The sequence below is a fragment of the Thunnus albacares genome, chromosome 5, assembly GCF_914725855.1.
Source record: "Thunnus albacares chromosome 5, fThuAlb1.1, whole genome shotgun sequence".
Lineage (NCBI taxonomy): Eukaryota > Metazoa > Chordata > Actinopteri > Scombriformes > Scombridae > Thunnus > Thunnus albacares.
The window spans coordinates 8,247,563-8,273,727 of record NC_058110.1 but is presented as its reverse complement, the minus strand read 5'-3'; the positions used below and the strand labels follow the sequence as shown (position 1 = coordinate 8,273,727).

Here is a 26,165-nt window from a genome sequence, read left to right as displayed (position 1 = left end):
GAGGACAGTCTAGAAACAACAAGAATTCACTGGAAAATGAAGAGGACCAAGCTCACAAAATAAAATCAAATAAAGCAGAAAATAACATTAACCTATTCTTTCCTTCTCACCAGCATGTCTGTGATGCATAGGAGAAATACAAGACGTGAGATTTTGGAGATATGCATGTCGGCTCCTCTGCTAGCCTCTGTAAGCTATGGTTTCCCAGAAAGTCCCTCTCTGTGTCTTCATGCTAAGAAGTGATGTAATTTTGCAGAGCCTGTTCGAGCCTGCACTGTGGTTAAGTAGGCCTACTCCTCAAAGTGCACTTGTTTTGTCAATGAAATCCTTGAACCAAACAGTTTGCATTTTTTATTATGTGAGTACACCCACACATTACTGGTAGCCTACTTTTGATGTATTTTCTGAGTATTTAATATGGGAGCACATAAACAGGAATCTACCTACAGTGTTTACGACAATGTGATTCATTATTAGCCTGAAGCTCTATCACTTGAAACGTTTATCATGGATTTTGTCATGAATATAGGGGTATGGCTTGTGAGATGTAGATCATTTGTTATAACTAGCATCAGTGATATTATTATTGCATACATAGTTAATATTAATACAGTATATATGATATAACAAATGTATCACCTATGCCATTGCTTTCCAACTTTTTTGTCTTATGATCAGTTAAAACAACACAATATCCCCAGCTGTGACCAGTTCAACCAATTAGTGATATTTTTATTTATTTATTGTTAGAGGGGTGGGGAGATAACATTGCCTAGTAATTCACAAAAAATGGCAAAGATTAGAAGAAAGTCTGACAAAATTAGCATCATTTTGAAAGTTTTTTTTTTCTCGTTCCACTCTTGCAATCATCAGATTTATCTTGTGACCTCTTCTGGGGGTCTCGATCCCTATGTTCACTTGTCTATGCCATATTACAGATCATCTTTCCGCCATGGGGACTCCATGTTTGTGAACTGTTTATCTGAATGCACCAGTGGGCTTCATGGCCCAAAATAAGGACACCTACTCAGCTTTAAACAGAGACTAGACTCTATTAACCTCAATGTGTATAAGGGTGTAGGACTTACAGTAGGCCTATGTTATCTACCCATAAAAATCCACATAACAATACTGAATGCAAAACATGACATGTTGATGACCTGTATGTTCAAGTATGAACTTGCTTGCTTGGCTTGCAGCCAAGATGCTACATCTTAATGCTAATGTGTGTATGAAAAGCAAACAGGAGAGAAAAGGAGGTTAGGATCACTTCATATTCTATCGTGAAAGAAGATGACAGGTGTAGGCTATCAAAGGACAACTGCCCCAAGGCCCCAGCTTCACTGTTGGTTAATAGTCAGTTAGTTGTATGGACAGTAATTTGATTAATTGCAAATTTGTTTTAAGAAGAATAATATCAAGTGAAGCAGGTTCTGCATCATTACCTCATCTCTGGGCCCTGTATCAAACTGAAGCATAGGAGTACTGGTTGGTGTCTGGGCCCTGGGCATATAATGAAGGAGGGGGACAATAGGAGCCCAAAAACTAAATTTTGCCCTGGGGCCCTCCAGTTTAATCCAGCCATGCTGTTGAGTGTTTTAACATATAATAGCGCATTATATTTTATAGATAATCATATGATTTGATTTTGAATATAAATTCTTGATCTGGAATGTAAATATAGCTGTAGCAAAGTAGTATCAAATATAAATACTCAAGTAAAGTACAAGTCAAAATTGACCTAAAATACAGTACTTGAGTAAATGTACTTAGTTACTTTCCACCACTGGTAATAAGTGAGGACTTGTAACATTACCTCTACCTGGCCCCCTACCTACATGAAAAAGGTCAAAAGGCAGCAGTTTGTCTGTAAAAAGTAGTCATAAGATAAACTTATCTTAATTGTAAATCTTTATCAGTGGAAGTATGAGCAGCTGGAACTCTTACATAACAGTCTCTCCAGGGGTATTTCCTTACCTCTTGCTCAGTACGTGAAAAAATCTCAAGAGTGTGTGTGGAAAAGTATAAAAACCATCTTACTATTGTCCTTTTTTTAAATGTCAGACTCGCCCAACATAGTTATTACAGCTTCTCTGATTGGTGCCTGTGGGCAAAACTTGTTTCAACCACTGCTAGCAGAAAGCAGGTTCAGGCAAGGCATCGGCAAATATCAAGATCAGATTTGACTTCCAGTGAAAAAAAAGGAAAGTGGCTCTTAAAGGGGTTACTGGTATATTTAGTTCTTGTCAGAGCATGTCTTCATGCAGTGGCTTTTGGTGGTGTAAGCCCAAGAAATTCAAAGACTGATAGAAAGTTATCAATGAAAATCTCAGCTTACAACTATTAAAGTATATAGCATGTACTTTATTAGTGCTTTATAATATATATTTTTATAATAAAAATACACCTTCGCTCAGTTCAATACACTCAGGGGTTTTGCTGCTACAGCCTTACTTGGTCTGGTATGACCAGTAGCTTATGGTGGCCAATGTCAACTGATGTTAGCAAACTTTAGGTAAATATTGCTGTGTAACAGACGTTACTGAGTTTGTTTACTGATTTTAAGACTGCTCTCCACTTGTGCTGCTGTTAGAATAGGTTTTAGTATTTAGGATTATCCTATAATTTTGATTTGTGGCCACTGTTTAGCAAAAGCTGCATAGCTTCACTTGAAAGTGTCTGATGCAGTCTCTGAAGTTCGGCATTTCATGCCTTCTGTCTGACGGGAGTTGCCTGAAGATGCTGGATAAGAGGGGCTTTACTTTTCGCCCTCCTTGTTTGTCTGACATGCACCAAACTTTAACTGTTGTGCACCATTTTATCAGGCTGGGCCTTGCCTGTGGCACACTTTTAATCACAGCTATGTGGAAGAAAATCAGTGCATCATGACTAACACCAAACTGCGTCAGCTGCCAAAGAAATGAGTGCTTTGTTGACTGTATGGCATTCACAATGTTTAGTTCCCATGACACGGCTGGGAAGACGCAGAATACAATTAACAAGCACTCCTTTAGTTTTAGAGATTTTGACCATCTCTACCAAAGTTTGAGTGATCATCACCAGTTGTTAAAGTCACCACATAATCAGCAAATTCATACAGCAAAACAGAGTTTGAGTGCGAGTCATTGAAGAACGAGAGAACACAAGATTATTAAAATTATTAAAACTTTTATTTAAGTTTCCAAATTCCATATATTTGTATACAATGATTACTACAATGTAGAATATATCAAAGAGATGCAACTATATAATACAAAACATGTATCTTGGGTTTAAATATTTCATTCAGAAGTGTCAGTGTCAGCCTTGATAGTGTAGACATAAGCCAGCAGAGAGGGACTTCTCAGTCTGTGAAAGTGACTCCAGCAGCACGCAATTAATCACTCTCTACCTGTAGTTAAATCTTGCTGACCTTTGGGAATGTGTCAGAGGCGGAATGAGTGGAACAAGTCATGATTGGAGGAGAACGTGGAGTGAGTGAAAAACCCAACCTGCTCATTTCAGATATGCTTAGAGGTGTGGTTTTACCTTGAGGTGGTTGGCATTCTTCACTGACAGAGATGGCATTGTAGTTGCCCAAGGAAACCAAGCCTTAACCTAGAGGTGGGGTGGAGAAAGCAGAAATCAAAAGTGTCAGAGACCAGCAGTCAAAAGCATACGAGAAAGTAAATGTCAAAATGAAAGATGATGAGCAAAGATGGTGGTTCATAAAAAAGCGTGAGTTCAAGTAGGTAGGATGTGACTAGTTTGAGTTGTTTAACACAGTCAGTGCAGCACATATTCATAGAAAACCTCTGTATTGCATCGGCAACACTAAATCTGCACAACTATCTCATTTGTGTCTGTCTTTGTCCAACTTCAAGCATGAAACTGCACAGTTTGGGCTCTCAGTGATCATATTACACTTTGCAGTAAAAAGGTTTGTGTTTGAGTGGAAAGAGGTCTGAGAACAAACTGACAGTATTCACAATTCATGTGTGCAATAGGTTTGAAAATACAAAGAGTAAATAAATACATTTGTGAGGAAATGCAACCCTTGCGCTTTCACTGGACTCTCAGGGAATGTAATCACTACATCATCTTTGAACATGCAATCACACATTGAGGTCACTGTATCTGCTCAAAGTTAATACATATCCTCAACTTGGAGGTATCACACAGAGGTAATTAACCTCCGGGAAAGAAGAAATAATTAGTATAAAATGTCTTGGGTGCAGACTGCAGGGTGAGTTCCTGGGGGGCAGGGTGAAGCGTATGTGGGAAGAGGTTTAGTGTATATGCCACCTCGGTTAAAAACAATTTTAGAAGTTAGAGCATTGCCACCATTTACTTCATCTTTCTGAACTCAAGTGCTGTCAAAATGCCTTCATTCACATTTCTGATGTCATCATACCTGACCAATGATCTTTCTGTCTGTGTTCTGTCTTTCAGACACACTACTGCACAACCCACCTCCTCCCTGATGTCCTATTTATCTACTGTTAATTTATAGACATTTATAAAAAAAAAAAAAAAGCAATATAAGTGAATTTAGGTCAGTAAGGGATTTATTTGCTTTTTTAAAAAATTGCAGTTAAGTAAGTACAGTAAGTAATACTAGTGGGTCCCAAAATGACCAAAATGTGAGTAGCTCCAAAAAACTAAGCTAAAAACCAATATAGGCATTTGTGTTTTGCTGTTCCTCAAGTTACACAATTTTATACGCAGGCCCTTACATAACATTTGTTAACTCTGCAGTATGCAGCGATGCCCTCAGGTGCATTGTCAATCATCTTCACTCTCTCGACTTGTGAGTGAAAAATATAGTCCTCCAGAGAAGCCAGTGTGGTTTTAGGCAGAATTTCAAGATGCAAACAACAAATAATATTTGTTTCCCTGTGATGAGGCACTGGCAAACAATTGTGAGTCCAAATTTAAAGCAATAAAACTTTAATGCTTTAATGAAACAAATATGCTGCAGGCCCGTCCAACTGCATTCATTCAAGCTAGACTGTGGTCTGACTTATTGTTCAAATGAAAGTACCATTAAGTGCGTGTGTGCATACTGTACCTTTGAAGATGTCACATCAGTTACAATCAAACGCAGTGACTGCCTGAAATTTAAAAAAACGAAGCCACTGTGATGCATTGCTAAAACCTACCCAAGCGTAACAGCAAACACTGAAATTGCAACTTACTGATACAAAAACATTACAATCTGAAATGATCTGTGCCAGATATTGTAGCGTGTGGACCTTCACAGGTTACGTGGATTCAGCATTTTGATTATGCAGCTGCCAATAAGAAAAAAAGCATTATATAACAGATGAACTGTGAGCAAGTTGCCTCATGTTCTGAGAGTGAGTCCCTGTCCAACTCATATCTGGGGTATTCATGCACAGCCCCATCAAAATGAATAGTTTAATAAATTATTTCCATCTATAGTGTGTGATTTCATTTTAAATTTCATGCACTGTCAGGACACATACAGTGTGATTTACGATATGAAACAAACTCATCAGAATGCCTGAGGTGGTGCTGTTATATAAGCCTGTAAATTTGGTTTTGGTGTGGTCCAGCAGAGAAAGGTTTTGCACGCCTGTCCCCATACCTTTCATGACAGTTTGTAAGAGTATGTGAATAATGAGACCGTACATCATGTTTCTGTTGCTGACTTTTCAACTCACTTCCCATCCGACACCTGCATTTCTGAAGAGATCAGTTGAATAAACAAGCTGACATTTTTGTGGTTTTGTAGCACTTCACTACCAAGAGGCCACCTGTCAGATAACCAGTGTGTCCAGCACCACAGTTGTTGAGCACCTCAGAGTCTTGACAAGAGGAAGAATTCAGCTTAACTGACCTTTCTCCAACAAGTTGTATGCAAACAAGTTTGGAACAGAAGAAGCACTTTTTGCACACAATATTGTTGCCATTTTGTACAACATCTCATGGTACCCAGAGGATTGATCCCTGTGATTGTGGAAACCCCGCCTGACCTCTTTGTAGCATCATCATCAGGTCAACATTTCCTTGTAGGAACTACTTCTCAAGGACAATGTGTCTCAAATATGTAACTACCAGATTTCTATGACATTTACTGTATGAACCCCTAGAGGATCAATCTTAATGTTGATTAGGTGACTCCTTGACCCGCAATAACAAAATACCATGCTTCTTAAACTGAGCAGACATTCTGTGTTTTCATCAGTCTTGTACGTTGTGTTAACTCACGCTTTAACGAGTCTTTCCATACGGCCCGAACCTGCAACTTTTATGCTCACACTGTATGGCGCAATTAACCAGCGCAACATGGTGACCACTCTGAATGTAAGAGCTAAACCCCGATATGTTTTGTTAACAGTTCCAGTAAAGTTTATTCAAACAAGATGACCACATCATCAAAAATGTTGCCAAAAAGAGAGAAAGGGAACATTTCTTAGTGCAACTCTTGAACAGAAAGTGATCAGATTGAGGAAGTGCTCGAACTGCAAGACAGCTAACCGAAATTTCTGACCTGCCAGAAATCCAACTGATCATCCCAAAGCCAGATTGACCTCAAACCGCACGTCAAACAACAAATGATCAGGCGGAAATTTGGCCCAATTCTAAAATTCACTGTGGGCAACCAATTCAGGGTTAAAATTGAACTTAATGCATACAGTGTCTGCCCTCATGGGAGCTGTATCTGTATGCTAACAAAATACATCTTTTTTTTTCTTGGTTAAAATTAAGAGGTGTTCATATTTTACTAGCCACTTCCCATTAGCTTAGAATATGGACAGAAACCCCCAGGAGCAGGGGTTTCAGCTTTTCAGAAGAGTTATAGATATTACAACATGTTAGGAAACATGTTAGGACAGGGGTGTGGTTTCTAACCAGACTGAACTCATACTGTAGCAGCTATAAAGACATTTAAACTTTTATAAACACAATGCCAGTTACCATAGTGTTACCATAGTGTCCTTCAGCTATATCTAAAAGAGGTCTGTTAGCTCTTTGACTGAATATGTGAACTTTCAAAACAACATGAGTCAGCTGATAGAGCTCCAAAGAAGTCAAATATCTGTGCACAAACTGCAGATGCATCACTCCAAAACAAAATAATTTCATGTGTGAAGGAAACCATTTTTATAATCATGACAACATGTTCCAAACACAAACAAACAAAACTGCCAGAGAGGAACAGTAGCCACAATTGATGCTTGTCAATAAGGGTATGATGGGAAATAGACAATATACAGAGGAGTGACTGTAGCGGTACAGATTTAGTGATTGTGCCAATGTTATTTTGTCTATTCCCACACATTCAGGATGCAGGTATTGTTGGAAGGGTGTGGTTGATCTTTCCCAAATCTCGTTGCATTTGCTGCTTTAATGCTGGTCTCATGTATTAACCATTAACACACACACACACATACACACAGTGTGGGTGGTCAAAACACAAATGAATGAATATCAAAATATGAAAAATGAAGTGAAATAAAAAAAAACAAGCAAACCCACACACAACATCTGTAACACAAATACACACTCATTGATCCTCCCTGTTTTTGCTTGTCAGTGAATGAAGCAGAGAAATATGTGACGCTCTGGTTCTGCACTGGTATCTTCAAGTTCAGCTTTGTCTTGGTTATGCCAGGTTGCCTTCTGGCTATTATAACACTGGGTGTGGCTGCAAAAGATTTGAATCGTAGAAAGGCGTAGCCCAGCCTGTGACACATTTACAGAATGCTGACAGAGGCTATTTGCTCCACATTTATGGCCCGCAGAAGAGGCAGCAATGTCACGAGTTATCTGAAGTATCACTGTTTGACACTAGTGCAGTCTGCAAGTAGCAGGACAGCAGGACAGTTACAGTTTCTTGTTGGCTCCAGCACATTGGTTTTGAAATTAAACAGTGACTATGACGTTAAAGTGTTAACTTTTTGCTTTTGTTTGAGTGTTTGCATCCATCTAAGATGAACAGTTAAGGAAAAGTTTAAATATATAGTCCCTTAATTTTAGGGGTGCAAATGCATAGGGCAAATTGAAATAAAATGAGGTCATCATGTTCATTCATCATGGGATTCAGTCTGGTCTTCAGTAAGTGAAATGCATGTTCAGTTGGGTTGAGATCAAGTGACAGACATGGTCAGTTAGTTTAGTATGTTTAGGTCATTGATCACTACCTGCTGAACTGTGATAAAACTGAGTTGTGAATGAAAACAGGTCCACGAGTCCTTCCAAAAAGTGTGGTAGTTAACATCATACTGAATCTTCCTAATTCATCTGAGGGTGTGGCAACCATAATAATCTTCCCTTTATACAATCTAGGAGAAATCCCCTCTGGCTTGATGGACTCAGTCCACCAGCACACCTTGTAGTAGCTTTTGTAGAACAATGTAATTTTGCTTGTTTGTATGTTAAAAAGGGAGTAGTGCTTCAGATGAACAGTAGAACTGTGCACAGATGTCAGCACCACACCTTGATCATAAGAATTTACTGTAGCATTGACTGTCAAGAGCTCAGTTGGACACAACAGCTTATGATTGTTTTTAAATATAAAACAAGATATTAATGAAAAAATGACACATGGAAGACAAAAAGTAAATTATTTTGCAAAAAGCACCAGTCACTAGTTAAACATCAGATTTATTTATTTTAATTTTGGCCAGACCAAAACAAAGAGAGGGACAGAGAACTGAAGTGAATTTTAGAAATTTGCATTTGTGTTGTGTAGACATACAGTATGTGGTTGGTTCAGCCCATGCCATTACCAGATCTCCTCATAATGCACTTAGAATGGAAATGAGGGGGGCCAAAATCCACAGTCTACCTTCTGTGCAAAAATGCATTTATATTAGTTTACCTAAAGCTTTAAATTAGTCAAATCAAATAGATATATTTCAACGTTACAGTCTTTTTAGTGCCAAAGCCCCTCTTTTTGTTCCACCGCAGCTCAACAGGGAAACTGTCCGAGGAAACACAAAGAGGGGATTTGATGCTAAAAAGACTGTAAGCGTGTCAGATATCCACTTGATATGACTAACTCAGACTGCTGAAGCCTCATATAAGCTTCAGATCAACTTTTAAATGTATTTTTGCACAAAATGTGGATTTTGGCCCCCATCACTTACATTGAAAGTGCTTTTGAAGGGGATCGTTTCACAGCCAGTATGAACAGAAGGAATGATTACAGCAAGGAAAAAGTCTTCCAGTGTTCATATGGGAACCTGACTGAAAAATGATGAACCTATCCTTTAACCTGTGATGCTTATTGATGGTATGGGACACAGGAATCATGTAATTCTTTCTTAGTTTAGTTTGTGTTGGTGTTATTACCGCTATCGTTTCTAACTGGGATTCCATGTCACGTTAGCTAGCTACTGCAGCCATTAGTTGCCTGAGTGACACTTTCTTTGTTTTCCATCATGTTGTCTTACATCTAAAGACTGAAACTATTCTATCTATCATAACATTGTGTATTCTGCCCTGGAGCTGTGTCATACCAAACTGTTTGTAAATCAGGAAACCCATCTACAGACGTTGTTACCTCATGTTGTGTATATTTCTGTCAGTATATTCAACTCTGTTGTTTAGCATACATCATTTCATGCACTCCTTGCTCAGGGCATCTACTGTATTTATGTGATGATGTTTTCCAGCTAACTGGTATTCTGTAGCTATAGGTAGTAGTTAAGCTACCATGCTAGCTCCTAACAACAACATAAAGTATACAGATAAACTGACTTACCATCTAAGCAGACGCTGGTGCACATTTTTTGCACATGAGCAATCTGAAATGTCTGCTTGTGCTGCAGTATTGAATGCATGACTTTGCAGGTTATGTATGCATTTAAAGGTCTGTTCGACTAACTGTGCTTCCGTTCATCTGTAATAACAGTTCACACTTAACTGAGGATGGGCTGAGCATCTGAATACTGTGGACAAGTTTTGGTTTGGTTTGGTTTAGTAATGTTAAATTAACAATACACCTGAAAATGTCCTAATACAGGAGTTTGGCATACAAATCTCCTAATTTTTAGGCTCCAGGGATGACAGTGTCCGTTGGTCAGTTGGTTGGTCCACCACTTTAGTCCAGACTGAAATATCTAAACAACTATTGGAATTTATTTTGTATTCAATATGACTCAACCCAACAGGGACAGACTCATATTCTGTAGGTGTAATCAGACCAATACGTCACCAGACATGTTGGAGTCGTGTTCCGACATCGCAGTGCACAAAAAGCCTATATACAGTATTTTCTGTTTAATCAGCCATTCATAGTCAGCTGATCTGGAGTTTTATCATTATTGTTGAACATCACTAACGCACCTCCCATGCCTAAGCACATGACCTAATAGATCTTGCACCGGCTAAAACAAACAGCAAGATATTTTTAAAAAGTTACCACAGTACAATACTGGAGTAGTATCAAATTACAACATTATACAAGACAAATGCTGTCCTAACTGGCATTAGAAAATAGAAAACAATTCCACAACAGAACTAATTAATCCTTGTTTAATTCTCTACTCTTTTCTCTCAGTAGTTCCTCTTGCCAAGTTTCAGTAGAGTAAACTCCCATCTCATGATTGGTTCTCACAGAGCAAATGAGTTTGTGAACATTCCTCTACATGTGCTGACTGGAAAACCTGAAATGTCATCTGTCATAACCAATGAAATCAAATACAATCCTGTACCACATCTGTGGGTGCCACTACTTTTAAGGAAAGGTGAAAAGCTTTCATTATATAATCATGTCTTGGTGAAATGTCATGATATTTATTGTGATGACTGTCGGTTATTTTCAAAAGGTCAAGAGTGTTATGGGCAATCATTTTTGACACGTCAAGTATGTTTGTTTTTTTTGTGGTAATTATGTGTTCATTATATAGTTACTGTACACCAGTATGCATGAATGACATCCTATTTCATCCTTTTTCACATCCTATTATATCAACCCAATTCTGATTTCCCTGAAGTCTTGACCTATAATCAGTAAGGATTACTCATATTCATGTCTAACTGTCTCCTTCTTTGTATTATATTTACAACACCACTGACACAGATTTCATGGACTTTTCCCCATCAAATATACTGTGGAATTAAAACCTGCATGCTCCACACCTTAGCCGTGTAATGATCACCTCTTCTTTGCAGTTACGACATCCTTCTTTAAACTGTTTGACATTATCTGACTTTTGCAGTCTCCCTTTATTGTCTGTAACCCATTCCTTCTGCTAGGTGTTAATTATGACCGGTCTGTTTGCCTTTTCTCATACCACAAACTGCTTTTATCACTTTGTTATCATATACATTAAGAGCCTTCTATGCCATTTTATCTGCTTGTTCATTTCCTTTAACACCTATTGTGAGTGGGGACCCAACAATACTGCATTTCTATACCGATCCTCTGTCATCTTAAAAGCATTACATATATTTCCATCATCAGATCTTCTCTGACTGTTTGCCTTGATGACTGGAACTGTTTGTTTGCAGTGGGAACGGTTTTTGACCAGACTACAAGGCGTACTCTGCAAGTTTGAGCTAAATGGCTCCCATAGCCAGGTGCACTTTGATTACTTGGATGTGGATGAGCGAAATGAACAGTTGCTAGCAGCTAGCTCGAGCATGAATTAAGGCCCAATCTGGACCAGCAAAAACGTATGTTGCTTTCTTGATATTTGGGCAGATAGGTCTTTTCTTCAGGACCTTCTTATTATTTTTACATTCTTGACCAATTACCGCATTGAACGTTGCTATATGGCTTTGAGTGATGCATTTTGTTTCACTGAAATTTTTTTGTGGGATAACAAACGAAACCAAGTACTGATTTGGACCAGAGCAAACAAACTACTGTAAATGCCCTTAGTCTTGTACCTTGGATCAATGCTTTTGTGCTACAGATTTCAATGCATGGTAACAATCTTTCCATAGCCATAACCAATTCAGTTACCCAGACTTAACCATACAGAAACCATGCTTTAGTTGCTGTATATTGTATGGAAAACAACTGCAGAAGCACATGCAAGCAATGTTAACAGTAGTTCTTAGACGACAATGTTGGATAAGAGAGTGAAGCAATGTTGGTTTTTTTGGGGGGTGTGACTCAGTTGTTGCCCTACAGCTCATTTAGACTACTACTACTATAAAGAGTTTGGGAAGCCAACACCTATACCAGAGCTGTTAAGATGGGTTTCAACAAGTATCAACTGATTTAATTCTGTCAGAACAAGAAATCTGGTCTTCTTTTAACTCCTGATGTTCGTTCGGCTGCAAGCTGACATTAATGCGTGAAAGAGATCCAATATGTAATTTTCCATTATAAAGCTGCAACATTTAAAAAGTTGCAATAAATAGTTACAATGTGCCACTGAATTTAAAAACCAGTAGTGATGCTAACTGAACCTCGGTGATCACGGCAAACTAACCGGTGGAAGACATAGAGTGGTATGAGTGTTGAAGACGGCACGAACAGCACCCTCAAGCACCCACGAGCTGCAGGCCTGAACGCATAAATGACAGGGTGGTGGAATTAAACAAATAACTCTGGAATTCGAGACTCATTTCTTCGTGTAGTTCTTCACCAATTTACCCCCCATTCTCTTCACTGCTTTAAAATATTTTATAACGATTAATTGAATCTAGTGGATTTTACTTAAAATTAATGTTTATTTTAGTTTTTGAGGACAAAGTTGTGTTGTCATTGAACTCAACATACTGTTCTAGATATGTTCTCTACTGTACTACATACAGTATTCTGTACAGAGTGTAATTACCTTGCTGCCTGCAGGGAACCTCCTGCAAGACCAGGTCCCTCCTGAGGATTAACAAGTCTTTTTCTCTTTATATTACTACTAAATCTAAAACAGCTTTTACTGTTGTGCTCCATCAACCAACACAATCAACACCACAACTTCCTTTTATTAATTAGTCAAATGTGTCTCCTCTCATTCACTGTCTACAGTATGTGTCACCATAACTCCACAAACGTAATGCTGAATGATTCAGTAAAACCCCAGCTTACATTCTCTAAGAAAGTAGTCAGTTATGCAGATAGTTTTGGTTTGATTTTTTCCAGGTTTAAATATATACTTCACTGTTGACACTGTGTTCTGTGGAACATTTCTGTCCCAGTTTTCAATTTTATTAAATTTTATTAAATTGAACACAAAGGGTGATTTGGTTGGCAGAGTATGTTACTTTGTATTTTGTTCAATTTTTGATTGCAGAATCACAAGAAAAAAGAGGGACTTCCAGGAGAGTATGCAGAGTATATGAATCTCCCCCACATAATCCCTCCAATCCTGGATTTGAATTTAATGAAGAAACATAGAATTGCATCCCTAAGTAGCACAAAGAGGATGCTTTCAGAGCATGATAACTTGGATAGTCACTGTCCACCAGACCTTTACTTGCACACATGCATTCAAATATAAGCTATAAAATCAGCTGATCAAACTGAGTTCAACATATCCAGTGAAAAAGACTTAACTAATTAAAACTTTTGTTGATGCTTTAAAGTTTTCACTTTTTATCTATCTTGCAATAGGATGATTAGCATTCAAAGGTGATTTGTGTAATAATAAAGTAGCCCCCCCACTACACTCCCCCGACCACATACAAGCCTCTCAGAAAGCCCCCAGCTATCGAAGTAAGAATGTCTTTGCCAACATCTTTCCACCCCTTTCACCCTGCGGCTCCGATGCCATTCTGTGAGTACCTGGGTGTGTCGAGCCCTGATCGCTTTACAGGGATGGCACTGTTAACAGTCGGACAGGTTGAGCTGCTCCGAGTCAATCTACCTGCCTGCAAGTGCACCTTCCGGGATCCAGGTAATTGGAGAAGGGTTGAGGGGGAGGTGCAGAGGAGGTGGACCTTAGTGGGACGTCCTTTGCAGTTGGAGGCAGATAAAAATCCATCACGGACAGGGAGAAGATACTTAGAGGAACTTGACTCTCCTCTTAGTGGGCTCCACTGCTCTGCCAAACCTCTGTCTCTCTGCTTCCCCTTTTCTCTGTGTACCTTTCAGCAGAAACTAAACCAGCCATGTCTTTGAGATCCATGAGCGTGAAAACCGTCAGGTCCAGCTACAGTGGAGGCGGCGGCGGTGGTGGTGGTGCCAGTTTCAGCAGTGGCGGGTACAGCGGTGGCAGCCGTGTATCAGTAGGAGGAGGAGGAGGAGGAGGATTTTCCTCAAGATCTGCCGTTATGCTTAGACCATCATCATACTCTATATCATCATCCAGCATTGGAGGTGGAATGGTTAGGTCAAGCATGGGTGGTGGTGTTAGTGGTGGTTTTGGGATTGGTTTTGGTACTGGTAGCGGCGGCGGCGGCGGCGGTGCTAGTTTTAGTTCTGGCTACAGTCTTGGAGGTGGTTTCGGAATGGGTGGTGGAGGAGGTTTCGCAGTGCCCCCGATCACAAATGTCCAAGTCAACCAGAGCCTGCTGACCCCCATGAACCTTTCGATCGACCCCAACATCCAGACTGTCCGTACCCACGAGAAAGAACAGATCAAGACCCTAAACAACCGCTTTGCTAGCTTCATTGACAAGGTAAGTGGCAATCTTCTGCCTTAAGTTTATGTCCCAAACCATTTTAAAAGAAAATATTGTCACTGACGTTAAATTGACATGTCATTTTTCAGTCCAGAATATATTGATATTTTAGCTCTAAAAACATTTGGTCATACAATAGATGTTGACATGAATAAGTTAATTGTTTTTTGCAAAATTGAATAGCTGCAACAGACTGTCTCTAAAGGACCACCTGGGCTCATTAAATATTACACAGCAGCAGATCCAAACCTGGATGTTGTGTGCACCATGGGCCTTGTTAGAACTAACACTGACAACTAATACTACCAAGCATAATATTCTTAGTAGCCTATGAAAATAATTTATTCAGTCTGTTTGGATGGAACATGTCTTTACTGCAGTGTGGGCACCTCACTTCTAAAGCAGTGTTCTCAAAGCCTAACAGTGCATCTGGTAGCCTGTGCACTAAAACTGAAAGCCATCCTCTGCTCCTAACTTCTCTTTGGCCATAGTTGGCCCCTTGCCAGCTGTCTCTGTAGTGAGAGGCAGGAAACACTAGAGTAGCCATATCCAGTGACTGATGGCTCTCTGTGTAAGGGGAAGAAGGGATCAGGTTATCATTAATTCCCATGGCAGCAAGGACTCACAGGCCTTCGATGGTGCAGCAGACCTCTTCTTAACTATCTGCAATGCACTGCACGATACATACAATTTAAGCTGAGGTTTGAGGTAATGTTTCAAAAGTCTTTGGATTACCTCTTGTCATTTATTCCGTATGATGAGGGAGGATGCAATAATTGAGTTTTTTCATTCTTGCTCACTTTCATGTATAATTGAAGACCTCATAAAGAAGATGTGGGACTATTTTCCTCCCAGGCACAAATGAAAAACAAGTTAACCACACCCTGCGTGAGAAAATGCTCAGTTAGCTTTTTCTGCAATGTGTACATACCACACCTCATCTGTCCTCACAAAGGTGAACTGATCCCAGTGTGTTCATTCAAAGTACTTCTTACTATATGATTCAAAATTAAATATTTTTTAAATTTAGAATGCAAAGAGTTACAAACATCCTACAACAGAAAAGAAAGCATTAAGTGTTTAATTTGATATTTATATGAAATATCAGTTGGCATAATAGTTAATTGCTTCAGACATGAAACACTTCTTACTGAGGACTGTGCAGGCAAGTTCACTCAGTGAAAGTATGCATCCCGGAGGCCAGGGAGTGGTAATGTCGGGTGTTTAAAGGAAGAGGTGAGGCTGAGGTGTGGCACAGTATGCTTTGCCTTACCTAAAAAAAAAACAAAGAAAACTTACCTACACACCCAAAACGGAAGGATGGGCTCTAACCCTAACCCTAGCCCTAACCCTAACCCTCTTGAGGGCCTCAAACCCAGAATGGCAGAGCATTTCAGCTGTGCTTCCCATACATTTACTTTCTGCTAGGAGCAGGTGTTCAAACATGCTTCTCAGAAACATGTCAGATGCTCTCAAATAATTGTCTCACTAGAGCTCACTTTACTGTGCAGAGAGACTGCAAAGTGGATTGAGTTACAAACAGCCCTGCCCTGCATTTTAGTGCAGCTGCCAATTTTAGTGCATACCGGGCATTTTGTGTGGGAAAGTCACACACAGGTGTAGAAGTAAAACAAAGAAGACAAACATCTTTGTTAGCGTGAGCATGCCTAATCATGAAGAAAAAGAGACAGCAAATATATTCATCTTCTTTTAATTGTATTTTGCTGAAAATGATGAAATGAAAGCAATATATTGTTAACCACAAAGTAAATAAATCTGCTTTATTCCCAGTGTATTATGTAGTCCTATTGACACATTCAGACATATTAACCTTTCCCAAGCTGACAGTGGATCTAAACTTGACATTGAATTTTACCTTTTAGGTCCGCTTCCTGGAGCAGCAGAACAAAATGCTTGAGACCAAGTGGAGCCTCCTGCAGGACCAGACCGTCACCCGCTCCAACATCGACGGCATGTTTGAGGCCTACATTGCCAACCTGCGCAGACAGCTGGATGGGCTTGGCAATGAGAAGATCAAGCTGGAGGGAGAGCTGAAGAACATGCAGATGCTGGTGGAGGACTTCAAGAACAAGTGAGTTCAAACCAGCAGAGGAAACATAAGTGTAAAATGGTCCTCCACATCTGTGAACACAGCAGTAGCTTCTGCCCACAGTTGTTTTCCACCATCTAATTTTTCCTCTGTTTGTTTGTGTCAGATATGAAGATGAAATCAACAAGCGTGCCAGCGTGGAGAATGAGTTTGTTCTCCTCAAGAAGGTGAGTGAATCTGCGATTATAAAGCCTGTCACTCCACCATGTCATTAGCAACAATTAAATGAATTATTGCTTTGAATCCAATGTAAACGACTTTCTTCTCCAACTACAGGATGTAGATGGTGCCTACATGAACAAGGTTGAGCTGGAGGCCAAGGTTGATGCCCTTCAGGATGAGATTAACTTCCTCAGAGCTGTCTATGAAGCGGTACGAAAAATAAACTACACCTCAGTCCTATTATGTCTGTCATTTTTAGGAAAACAGTGATTCATTTATTATCTTCATTAAAGTGGAGGGCACAGATAAAGAATAGAGATAGAGATTTTGTGCCGCTTTTATTCATCATTCATATACCTCTTTTTCAGGAACTGCGTGAGCTCCAGGGACAGATCAAGGACACTACAGCCATTGTGGAGATGGACAACAGCCGCAACCTGGACATGGACGCCATTGTTGCTGAAGTGAAGGCTCAGTATGAGGATATCGCCAACCGCAGCCGTGCTGATGCTGAGTCATGGTATCAACAGAAGGTAGGTAGAGAGAAAGAGATCTCACCAATATCAACAAGTCCAATATGAAAAACATACCTTGTGATTACAAATACAGGAGACAGGATGGTGTATGGAATCGGTAATAACAGTTATTTTTAATCTTATTCCCACAGTACCAGGAGATGCAGAGCTCTGCAGGTCAGTACGGAGATGACCTTCGCAACACCAAGACAGAGATTGCTGAGCTCAACCGTATGATTAGCCGCCTCCAGAATGAGATTGAGGCAGTCAAGGCACAGGTAAGCTTACATTTAACAGCTGTAATTACTTTCAGTATATCAGCTATGCACAAAATGTTTTAAATGGTATTAGTTTCCTGAACATTATGTTTGAAACCAGATGCTGAACATGTATAAGGCATTTTGAATGACAAATATCACATCTAAAGCTTTTGCTAACTTTCCAACCTCTCAGCGTGTCAGCCTGGAGGCCCAGATCGCTGAGGCTGAGGAGCGTGGTGAGATTGCAGTGAGGGACGCCAAGGCCCGCATCAAGGACCTGGAAGATGCCCTGCAGAGAGCCAAACAGGACATGGCCCGTCAGGTCCGCGAGTACCAGGAGCTCATGAACGTCAAGCTGGCTCTGGACATTGAGATTGCCACCTATAAGAAGCTTCTGGAAGGAGAGGAATCCAGGTAAAAGCTTAGCCACTTTTAACTCACAAGGCATTTAATCACCTGAAACACAGAGTGAAAGAGTATACTGTGCAGGCTGCAACATCAGCAGCTAAAATAGCTAATTTTTGTATCTTTCTGCAGAATTGCCGCTGGTGGTGCATCCGCAACCGTCCACGTACAGAGCTCAACCAGCAGCTATGGTATGTATTGACATACAGTATATCATATCTTGAATTTTCAAATAATATCCAAGCCAGTTTAGGATATTTAATTTCATAATTTCATTTCATAATTTAATAAAAATTCAAAATTATTCTGTCATCTGAAAACATCTTATTCTCATCTCCAGGTGCCTCCTCAGGAGGTGGTGGAGGTTATGGCATGAGCCTGGGCGGCGGCATGGGCATGGGCGGCGGCATGGGCGGCGGCATGGGCCTGGGCGGCGGCATGGGCATGGGCGGCGGCATGGGCATGAGCAGCAGCATGGCAGGATATGGCGGCATGAGCAACATGAGCATGGGCGGCGGCGGCGGTGGCAGCAGCATGATGAGCTCAAGAGTGAGCAGCGTGAGGTCATCCCAGCGTTTCTAAAAACAGCAGTCTTTTTCTCCATTCTTCTTTTTCCCTTATTTTGTTCTCACCCTTTTGTCCCCTCAGTCCCCCAGACAACCATTCATACCACCACCACCCCCCTCTCCCCCCTGCAGACACCGAACAGCCTCAGAAACATTTTGCATTTGACCATTTACAGCTGGCAAATCCATGTAATGGTACAGTTCTTTTTGGCATTTAGTTCCTGTGTTGTTGCTCCCTCTTTGGCACCACATGCCTACAGAGAGTCAGAGGTTACATCAAAATACAAGCAGAGGCAGGGAGATTATTAGACCAAACACAATGAGGAGCAGAGATTTGAGTCAGTTCACTCTTTCTTTGATCAGTCAGCCTGGCTGTCTTTTGGTTGCTGGATATGCTGTCGTGTAGACTAGAGGATACTTGTAGTATCATGACAGAGAATCCTTACAAGGCAACTCATTTTGCACACAAAATGACAACGGCAGTTCTCAGATTTGCACAGAAGGAGGTCCAGATGTTACATGGCAGACACTCATATGTCACACTTACAACTCCTTTTCTCTGCAATGTCTCTACTGCTGTCTCACATCTGTCATTATGCATTTTGATGTCATCAAAAGCAGCCACATAAAACACTTTTACATTTGATTTTTGGGATCCTCTTTTTCTTCTCCTGTTCTGAGAGAAAATGAGCTCTCCACTACAGTATACAAATGTTGTTTTGATCCTGCTTTACTTCTATTTTCATTCTGAATAAAAAAGAAAAAAAACATGGATAAGGCTGGCTGACTGGGACAACCAGATTTATTGTAACTGAATATGTAACATCTTAATGTCTGGAATAAATCTGAGTTCATATTCATATTCATCTGTGTCTTCCTTGAGATTTTTGGTGTACTGTATCCACTGAACAATAGAAATAATTTAGGCTTATAACTGTTTGCAAAGTCCCACCCCTCTTAGTTACTGTTGCTACGGTCGTCGAGATTTCCATTCGAGCACAGTAGCTATATAATGAAGTTTAAAATGATAACGGTGGATGGAGAGTTAACATAGAAATTTGCAATAAATTTTTCAACGGTGGGTTTTCAATTTCACACAAAGATAAACATAATCAGACTTTTCATGGATTCTGTTGACTGAAATGCTGTTGCTGCCACGTTTTATCAGCTCTAGCCAGGAAGCATAAGCTCTATGAGTTGGTTGAACACTATTCTCCAGCTGACTTTTCAGTGTTTCCAACTGATTCATTTTAAAATGAGAACCATGTAAAAGGGTCTTAAATACACACGATGGCTAGTTCCATACATGATATAATGATTAAAGACTGAGGCTAAAGCTACATGTCCTATGCAAAAAATCAGCATCCTCAACCAATGAACAATGTAGAAGACATGAAGCAGCATTGCTCGTGTGTTGCAGGGTATAGCTAGTAAGCTCTAGTATTATAGTGCAGTATTATAACTATAAATGTTTCTAAAAATCATTCTAATATTACTGGATAGTTATGCCTAATATACTTACTATGAAGTGATTTAGATTCATGGTTTAATGTTCAGATTTACAAACACTATGCTTCACTTTTACAAGAGGAGAGGAGTCAGACCTGCCAACCCTGGACAAATATTTTGAGTACCACTTCGGCAACCTAGATGCATCAAATGCAAATCACTGCTGTTTGTACAATGAATGATTTTTTGTACATAATTTGCCTACAAATGTATTACAGTACATCATTTGCATACATACAGCAAACAGACAAAGGGAAGCACTGATATGAAAATTATTGATATCATTAATAGATAGTTTACAAAAATATTTGCAGATGGCTATCTGGTCTGGTCTGTTATTTGGTCATTTTTGCTTACGTTTACCCATTTGTCTTTCACCTGCCTAAACATAGCTTACCAAGGAACACAATTTCACTTAGTCTTCACACTAACCTACCACTACTGCTGCATTCATATAGTTTCTATCGTCACACACTACTCCACAATAATCAAACTTTAAGCCAATTTGATTTTTGAAAATATGACTTTAAGCTAATTTGAAAAGATGATGACAATGTAGCTGTAAAACCCAAACCAGCCTAAACAGACTATTTTGTGGCTATGCTGAAATAAATATTTACTGTTCTTATTATAGCTAGGGTATTACTTAATGGTATGATGACCTAATAACAATACAGGCTGAATATGAACATGGCTGTTGAAACTGGAGAAGCAATCACATCCCTCCTTACATATGATACTTAATTTGCAATGGAGGGTGTTTCCCTTCTTTGAAATTCTTCTACATTAGACAAAGTTATAGGCTACACAGTGCCAACAGACGCACGCGCGCACACACACACACACACACACACACACACACACACACACAGACACTTTTCCCAGTAACTTTCTAGGTAACGATATTTCTGTGGCACATTCACTTGCTTTTTTCACCCTGCAATGATCTGCTCCTGTCATTAAAGTTACGGGTTTGGCTTTAACAATCTGTGGCACACGAATAATATAACTTAATGTTACTTTGCCAACTTAAATGCTTGGTGAACAAGCAAGCTAGCTTACGTATTGTTAGACTTTCTTAACATTATTAACGTTTAATATTTTCCCAAAGTTGGCAGGTCTGCGTTACCTTAACTCAATTCACTTTCCACATCCACCGCAGTTCCCAACCAATCAATGTTGTCTTGCTGTCAATTTGCAGTCTCTTGAAAGGGCATTACACATTTGTCAATCATGGTCATCAGTGCTTGATATTTGGGTGAAGGCAGGGGGAATGAATCCAGCACTGATGATGATAATTGGTTGAACTCCTCTTCTTTTGTCTCTTCTTTCTGCCTCTTGCTGACTTGAGTACTGCACATCCACTCACAGGCATCATCAGAGTGACAAATCTTACTGTACTGTAGGTAGTAAGCTAGTTAGCTGTGCATGCTAACAATTTCAGCTTACATTACAGCAGAAAAACACACCATTTAATAATCCATTCCTTACACTTTTGCTCTGAGTTTGGTTAAGTCTGGTTTTTGGTGAAGGCTAAAAGAAAGACACCACTCTCCAAAATCTGTAGATACAAAGTAGAAGTCAACCGGTTAATCCGTTTGGCCGATTGATCGGTCAAATAGGACATTTTACAAGCTAACGGAAACGGCAGAACTTGGCTCTGATAGTGGCCGATACCCGCGTAACCCTGCAGGCGCAACAAGAATAGGAGAGCTTAACTTTCTCAGCTTCTTCTATTCATTCTATGTGGTCGTTGTTATCACTATGGGTGTAATCCCCCCTCTATCCACAATGTGGGTTGCAATGGCAGAGTGGTGCCATTTTGTATTTCTGCTTGTTGGCTCCACAGGAAGTGAAGACTGCAGAAGCAGCGATCCAAAGGTTATGACTAACTTTGCTGAAAACTTTGGCCAAAATATGAGATATTTGTGTCTTTTTATGTTCGTGGTAAATGAAACTCGCCAGATGAAGTTTCAGCTGTCTGAGGCTCATTAAGAGCTATTTGCATTCATGCATGGATGAAGCCAGACTATTGTGGTGGAAAACTGTTCTTCCATGAATGGGCCAGTAATTGTGCAAAGAAAACATTTACATCTATTAGAGATAGTTCCCAAGGGAATACAGAAGGGGAGAATCAGCAATGTCATATTTTAATCTTCTGTGTGTGATGAGCGAAGGCCACTAGGCCATGTGTATTGGGAGAAATGTGGAAGAGGCCAAGTACAACTGATACCTGTTAGGGAAGTGTTAGACACCTTTGTTAGAGAAGTGTGAGACACCTTTGTTTTCTGAAGCTGAGTCATGTCTGAATTATTACCAAAGTGTTAAGATCAAGCGAGGTGGGGTTTAGCAATTAAGCTCCATGTGAGGAGGGGTTATGAGAGGTATATAATTTAATGTTTTATGATTTTTCATTAGGTTCTTTATCTGGGGATCTAGGCCTCAGTTTGCTTTGTATTTGCTCTTATGCAGAGTAAACCTATTCACATGGAACTCTACCAGCTTCCAGTGTATTTCTTTTAGTCTTTCTCTTATTAGTTTTGAGTTTAATACTAAATTGTGGGTGACCTGAAGATTTATTGGCCCATCTGAAGATTTCCCACAACTCTATCCATCCTCAATTTTGCTGTGTGTTGAGCGGGACATAAACAGTGACAAAGAAAAAGTGGTTGGCAGGTTTGCCACCATGAAGGAGAGGAGGATGAAGTTTTTGAATGGACCGGAATATGTACAAAGTTTGTTAAACTCTTCGGATTATTTTTGTTCTATGGAGGATGGTGGAATACACAAATGGACTAATGTTACAATAAATTATAGGTGATATATATAATATATAAAGGTGATTGTATAGGTATAAACTGGTGAGTGAAACATCTGTAATTAATCTTTATTAACTTAAATTTTGGTTATGAAGAAATCAGTCAGGATGTTAGATTAATCTGTTGTTTAACTCCACGCTTACTGCATCTCAGCACCTGTCTGTGTCACTGCGTGTGGTTTTGTAGACAATCCACTATGTATTTGAACAGGTCTTGTAGTGTTGTAGACCGCTGTGTCTATTTTATGTTTATGTTATTCCCATGTAAGAAAGACATGATACTGAGACAGCGCACCTGGCTTGTCGCTGTCTATCAGCGGTGGTGCTGAACAGTTCAGTCAATGTATGTAGAGCACCATGTGCTGTCCTCAGTGCCGAAACATTTGAACGCAGCTGGCAACCAACAAGACTGTGGCTTCAGTGTATGTTTTCTTAGACATAGGCTTGCTTGGCTTGATAAATGACAATTTGTGATTATGGATGGGATAGGTTATATCAGCTATTTTACAGTTGTGAATTTTAAAATGACTTTAATAGAAGGGCACCCTGAGAATGCTTCGCCCCCTCTGTGCTGAGAGTCTAGCTCTGCCCCTGAGGTGAAGTGAAGATTACTCGAGTTGACGACAACTACACTTGTTACTGTAAGTGCAATAAAACCTTTGCAAGTAAAAAGACAATAAGTACTTTATCAAAACACCTGCTCACCAAGCATAAACATTTAGAAAGGTGGTATTTCCTCCTGCTCTGTCTGCAGTCTGCCAGTATGTTTTATACATGCTGATAGCAAATTGTTACAAACAAGCTCAAATGAAAGCTGTCTGTATGTAGTCTAAGTGTTTATTTGAGTTTGCCACAAATCTTAAAATGTGGCAAATACTTGTAAAGCTACAGGCTGAGGCAAACCAACCCCCCACCTCTATCAGCAGTTCCTCCAGACAGTGAATCACATCAGCAGCAGAAGGAGGACAGAGGACAGGAGGAATGATGCCTGGGACAATCAGCCTACCTTTACCTGAGCAGCACATGTACGATGCTTAACTACTGCGTCTCGCAGGCCTGTGGTGTCCACACAAACAGCATTGCTGCTGCAGCGCTGCTACTACCAGCCCTATCTTTCTACAGTTTGACTCTGACAATGTCCATCAATAATAGAATCAATATCATTTCATAATGAATTTCATTTATATTTAATTTACACAGAAAAAGGTTAAGAAGTGTGTGCTTAACTGTGAAAAATAAATAAATAGCTAATATATGAGGTGAAAGCATCATTCTTTCTGAGGGGCATGGTGGGGTCTGGTTGGGGCTACTTCTGTGTCAGCCACATACACTCCTCACACAAGACAGGTTTTTTGATTGATTATATTGAGTATTCCACCAGTTAAACCACCACTGTCACCACTCCAAGTGAAGAAAATCCCCAAACGAGCCAGACACACTCTGACAAACAAACCTCCAAACTGACTTTCAGGAGGGAAACTGACAACATATAAGGAAAATAACAACACCTAATCTCCCTCTGGAAGCAGGTAAAACAAGTCCAGGTTTGAACTAATATAGAAAACGAGCAGGAGTCAAGAAAAGAAACTCACCCACTCTCGCTGGAGTTCCCTGCCAGAGAGGCTCCCTGCCGCGGCATGCACCATGCAGGCTGACCCACACTGGTGACACTATATATAGACATGAAACTATAGTGAAAGGTGTAATGTTATCGATAAAATATCAATGTGACTATCAATAGATGTAAAAAGTATTAAGTTGTGTTTAAAATATAAATCAATTCTAATCCTGTTTTGAATTTATTCTTTTTTAGTAATGAAAAAGAACTGGTAAGGGTATTGATAAAGATGAGAGTATGGATAAGATAACATACTCATCCCTACAGCTAGTTAGTGGCTTCGCCATGACTTTGGGAGGATAAGCAGGTTTTAGGTGTTTATTACTTTGACTTAGATGTTCAGTTCAACAGCTATCCAGTTTCTAAGAAAGTCAAAGATTTCCAAACTTTTTCCTGCTCCAATCTATCGTTATTATATTGCCCTTCAAAAATCCACCATCATTTGACCTCTAATACAAGGTCTTCATAGCTGGGTTAACTTTCTATGTGGTCCCAGGGCAAAAGTTTGTTGTTAGACAAATTTCTGTTTTAAGACCATACGCACAGTGAGGTGCAGACCAGTGTGAGCTTCCATGCAAGTCCATCATCATACTTTAACACGAAAATAGCAAAAATTCATTGTTATGAGTTTCTCCAATGTGAATATTTGCTAATTTCCTCAGCTTTGGGTTTTTGACAGTTTGTCAGACAAAAAAAGTAATTTGAATGTGTTAACCTTGGGATTCAGGGAATGATGATGGGCATTTTTCACTATTTTCTGACATTTTTTACACCTCACAATTAATCAGTTATTAAAGAAAATATATCAAACAACAACTAAGACAAATGAGAATATAAACTAAAGCATTAATGTCATAAAACTAGATTTAGATGCAGAGTCCCTCTTCAAGACCAGGACCCCAAGATGGAGAATGGAGGACCTGTCATTGCTGATATTGTACTTCAGTGGTGCAAATTTCTAACAAATTTGCGACTGATCAAATTACATTGGCCCAAATGATATGGAGTAAACCGGGGGCTTTTGGGGCCCTTGGGCAGTTACTCACTGCCTGGTTGGTAATCCAGTCTTACACATTATTTTAGCATGTGTAAGACTTCAAAGCTTGGCAGTTGGTAAGCAATGATTGGGGCAGGTTTTAGTGTTGGCTTAGCATGCTGTCAGATGTATGGGAGGGGATCTTTTAAGTGTAATTAAATGATCTTCACTGACCTGTAGAGATTGCAACTATATTAACAATTACCAAAGAACTGGATTTTTAAGTAAGTTTCCCAGGCACAAATACTGATATGAAAACATACTAAGTAAACATAACAAACCTAAAATATACAAACTGCTGCTGTACAAGCAAAGTTGTGCATTTTATTTGAAGTTTATTTAACGAAGTTTCAGGAGCAGGACCACATCTCAACTGCACCACTTCCTATAAATACCACCGAACCCTCCTCCTCTTTCACTCTCATGTTCTGTGCCCCACCCCCCTCTATTTCTCTCTTCCTGTTTCTTCCTGATTCTTCCTCTTCTTCATAGGATCTTGAGGGGTCCATCATTGCCTGGGTCCTATGGTGGATTCCCTATAAGCTTCCCCACAACACAGTCAGCAAGCAGAAGAACTACGCACATCAATTGTTCTTCTTAAAAAATCATTCATACACATCTTGTTAACTTGGTCCTT

General features: G+C 39.7%; 1 protein-coding gene across 3 annotated transcripts; it reads left to right on the top strand.

Annotated features, from left to right (window-relative positions):
• Positions 1-9,116: 9,116 nt before the first annotated feature.
• Positions 9,117-19,409, top strand: LOC122982734 (keratin, type II cytoskeletal 8-like). Of its 3 annotated transcripts, none has more exons than XM_044352264.1 (10): positions 9,117-14,526; positions 16,413-16,621; positions 16,746-16,806; positions 16,916-17,011; positions 17,170-17,334; positions 17,469-17,594; positions 17,770-17,990; positions 18,114-18,172; positions 18,322-18,350; positions 18,399-19,409. In XM_044352264.1, exons 1-10 carry the CDS (start codon positions 14,017-14,019, stop codon positions 18,561-18,563), a joined length of 1,641 nt encoding a protein of 546 aa, XP_044208199.1. In that variant the 5' UTR covers positions 9,117-14,016; the 3' UTR covers positions 18,564-19,409. The 3 variants fall into 3 exon arrangements, with proteins under 3 accessions (XP_044208199.1, XP_044208198.1, XP_044208197.1); XM_044352263.1 differs by having other exon boundaries at positions 18,322-18,356; positions 18,387-19,409; XM_044352262.1 differs by having other exon boundaries at positions 18,322-19,409.
• The last annotated feature ends 6,756 nt before the right edge of the window (positions 19,410-26,165 follow it).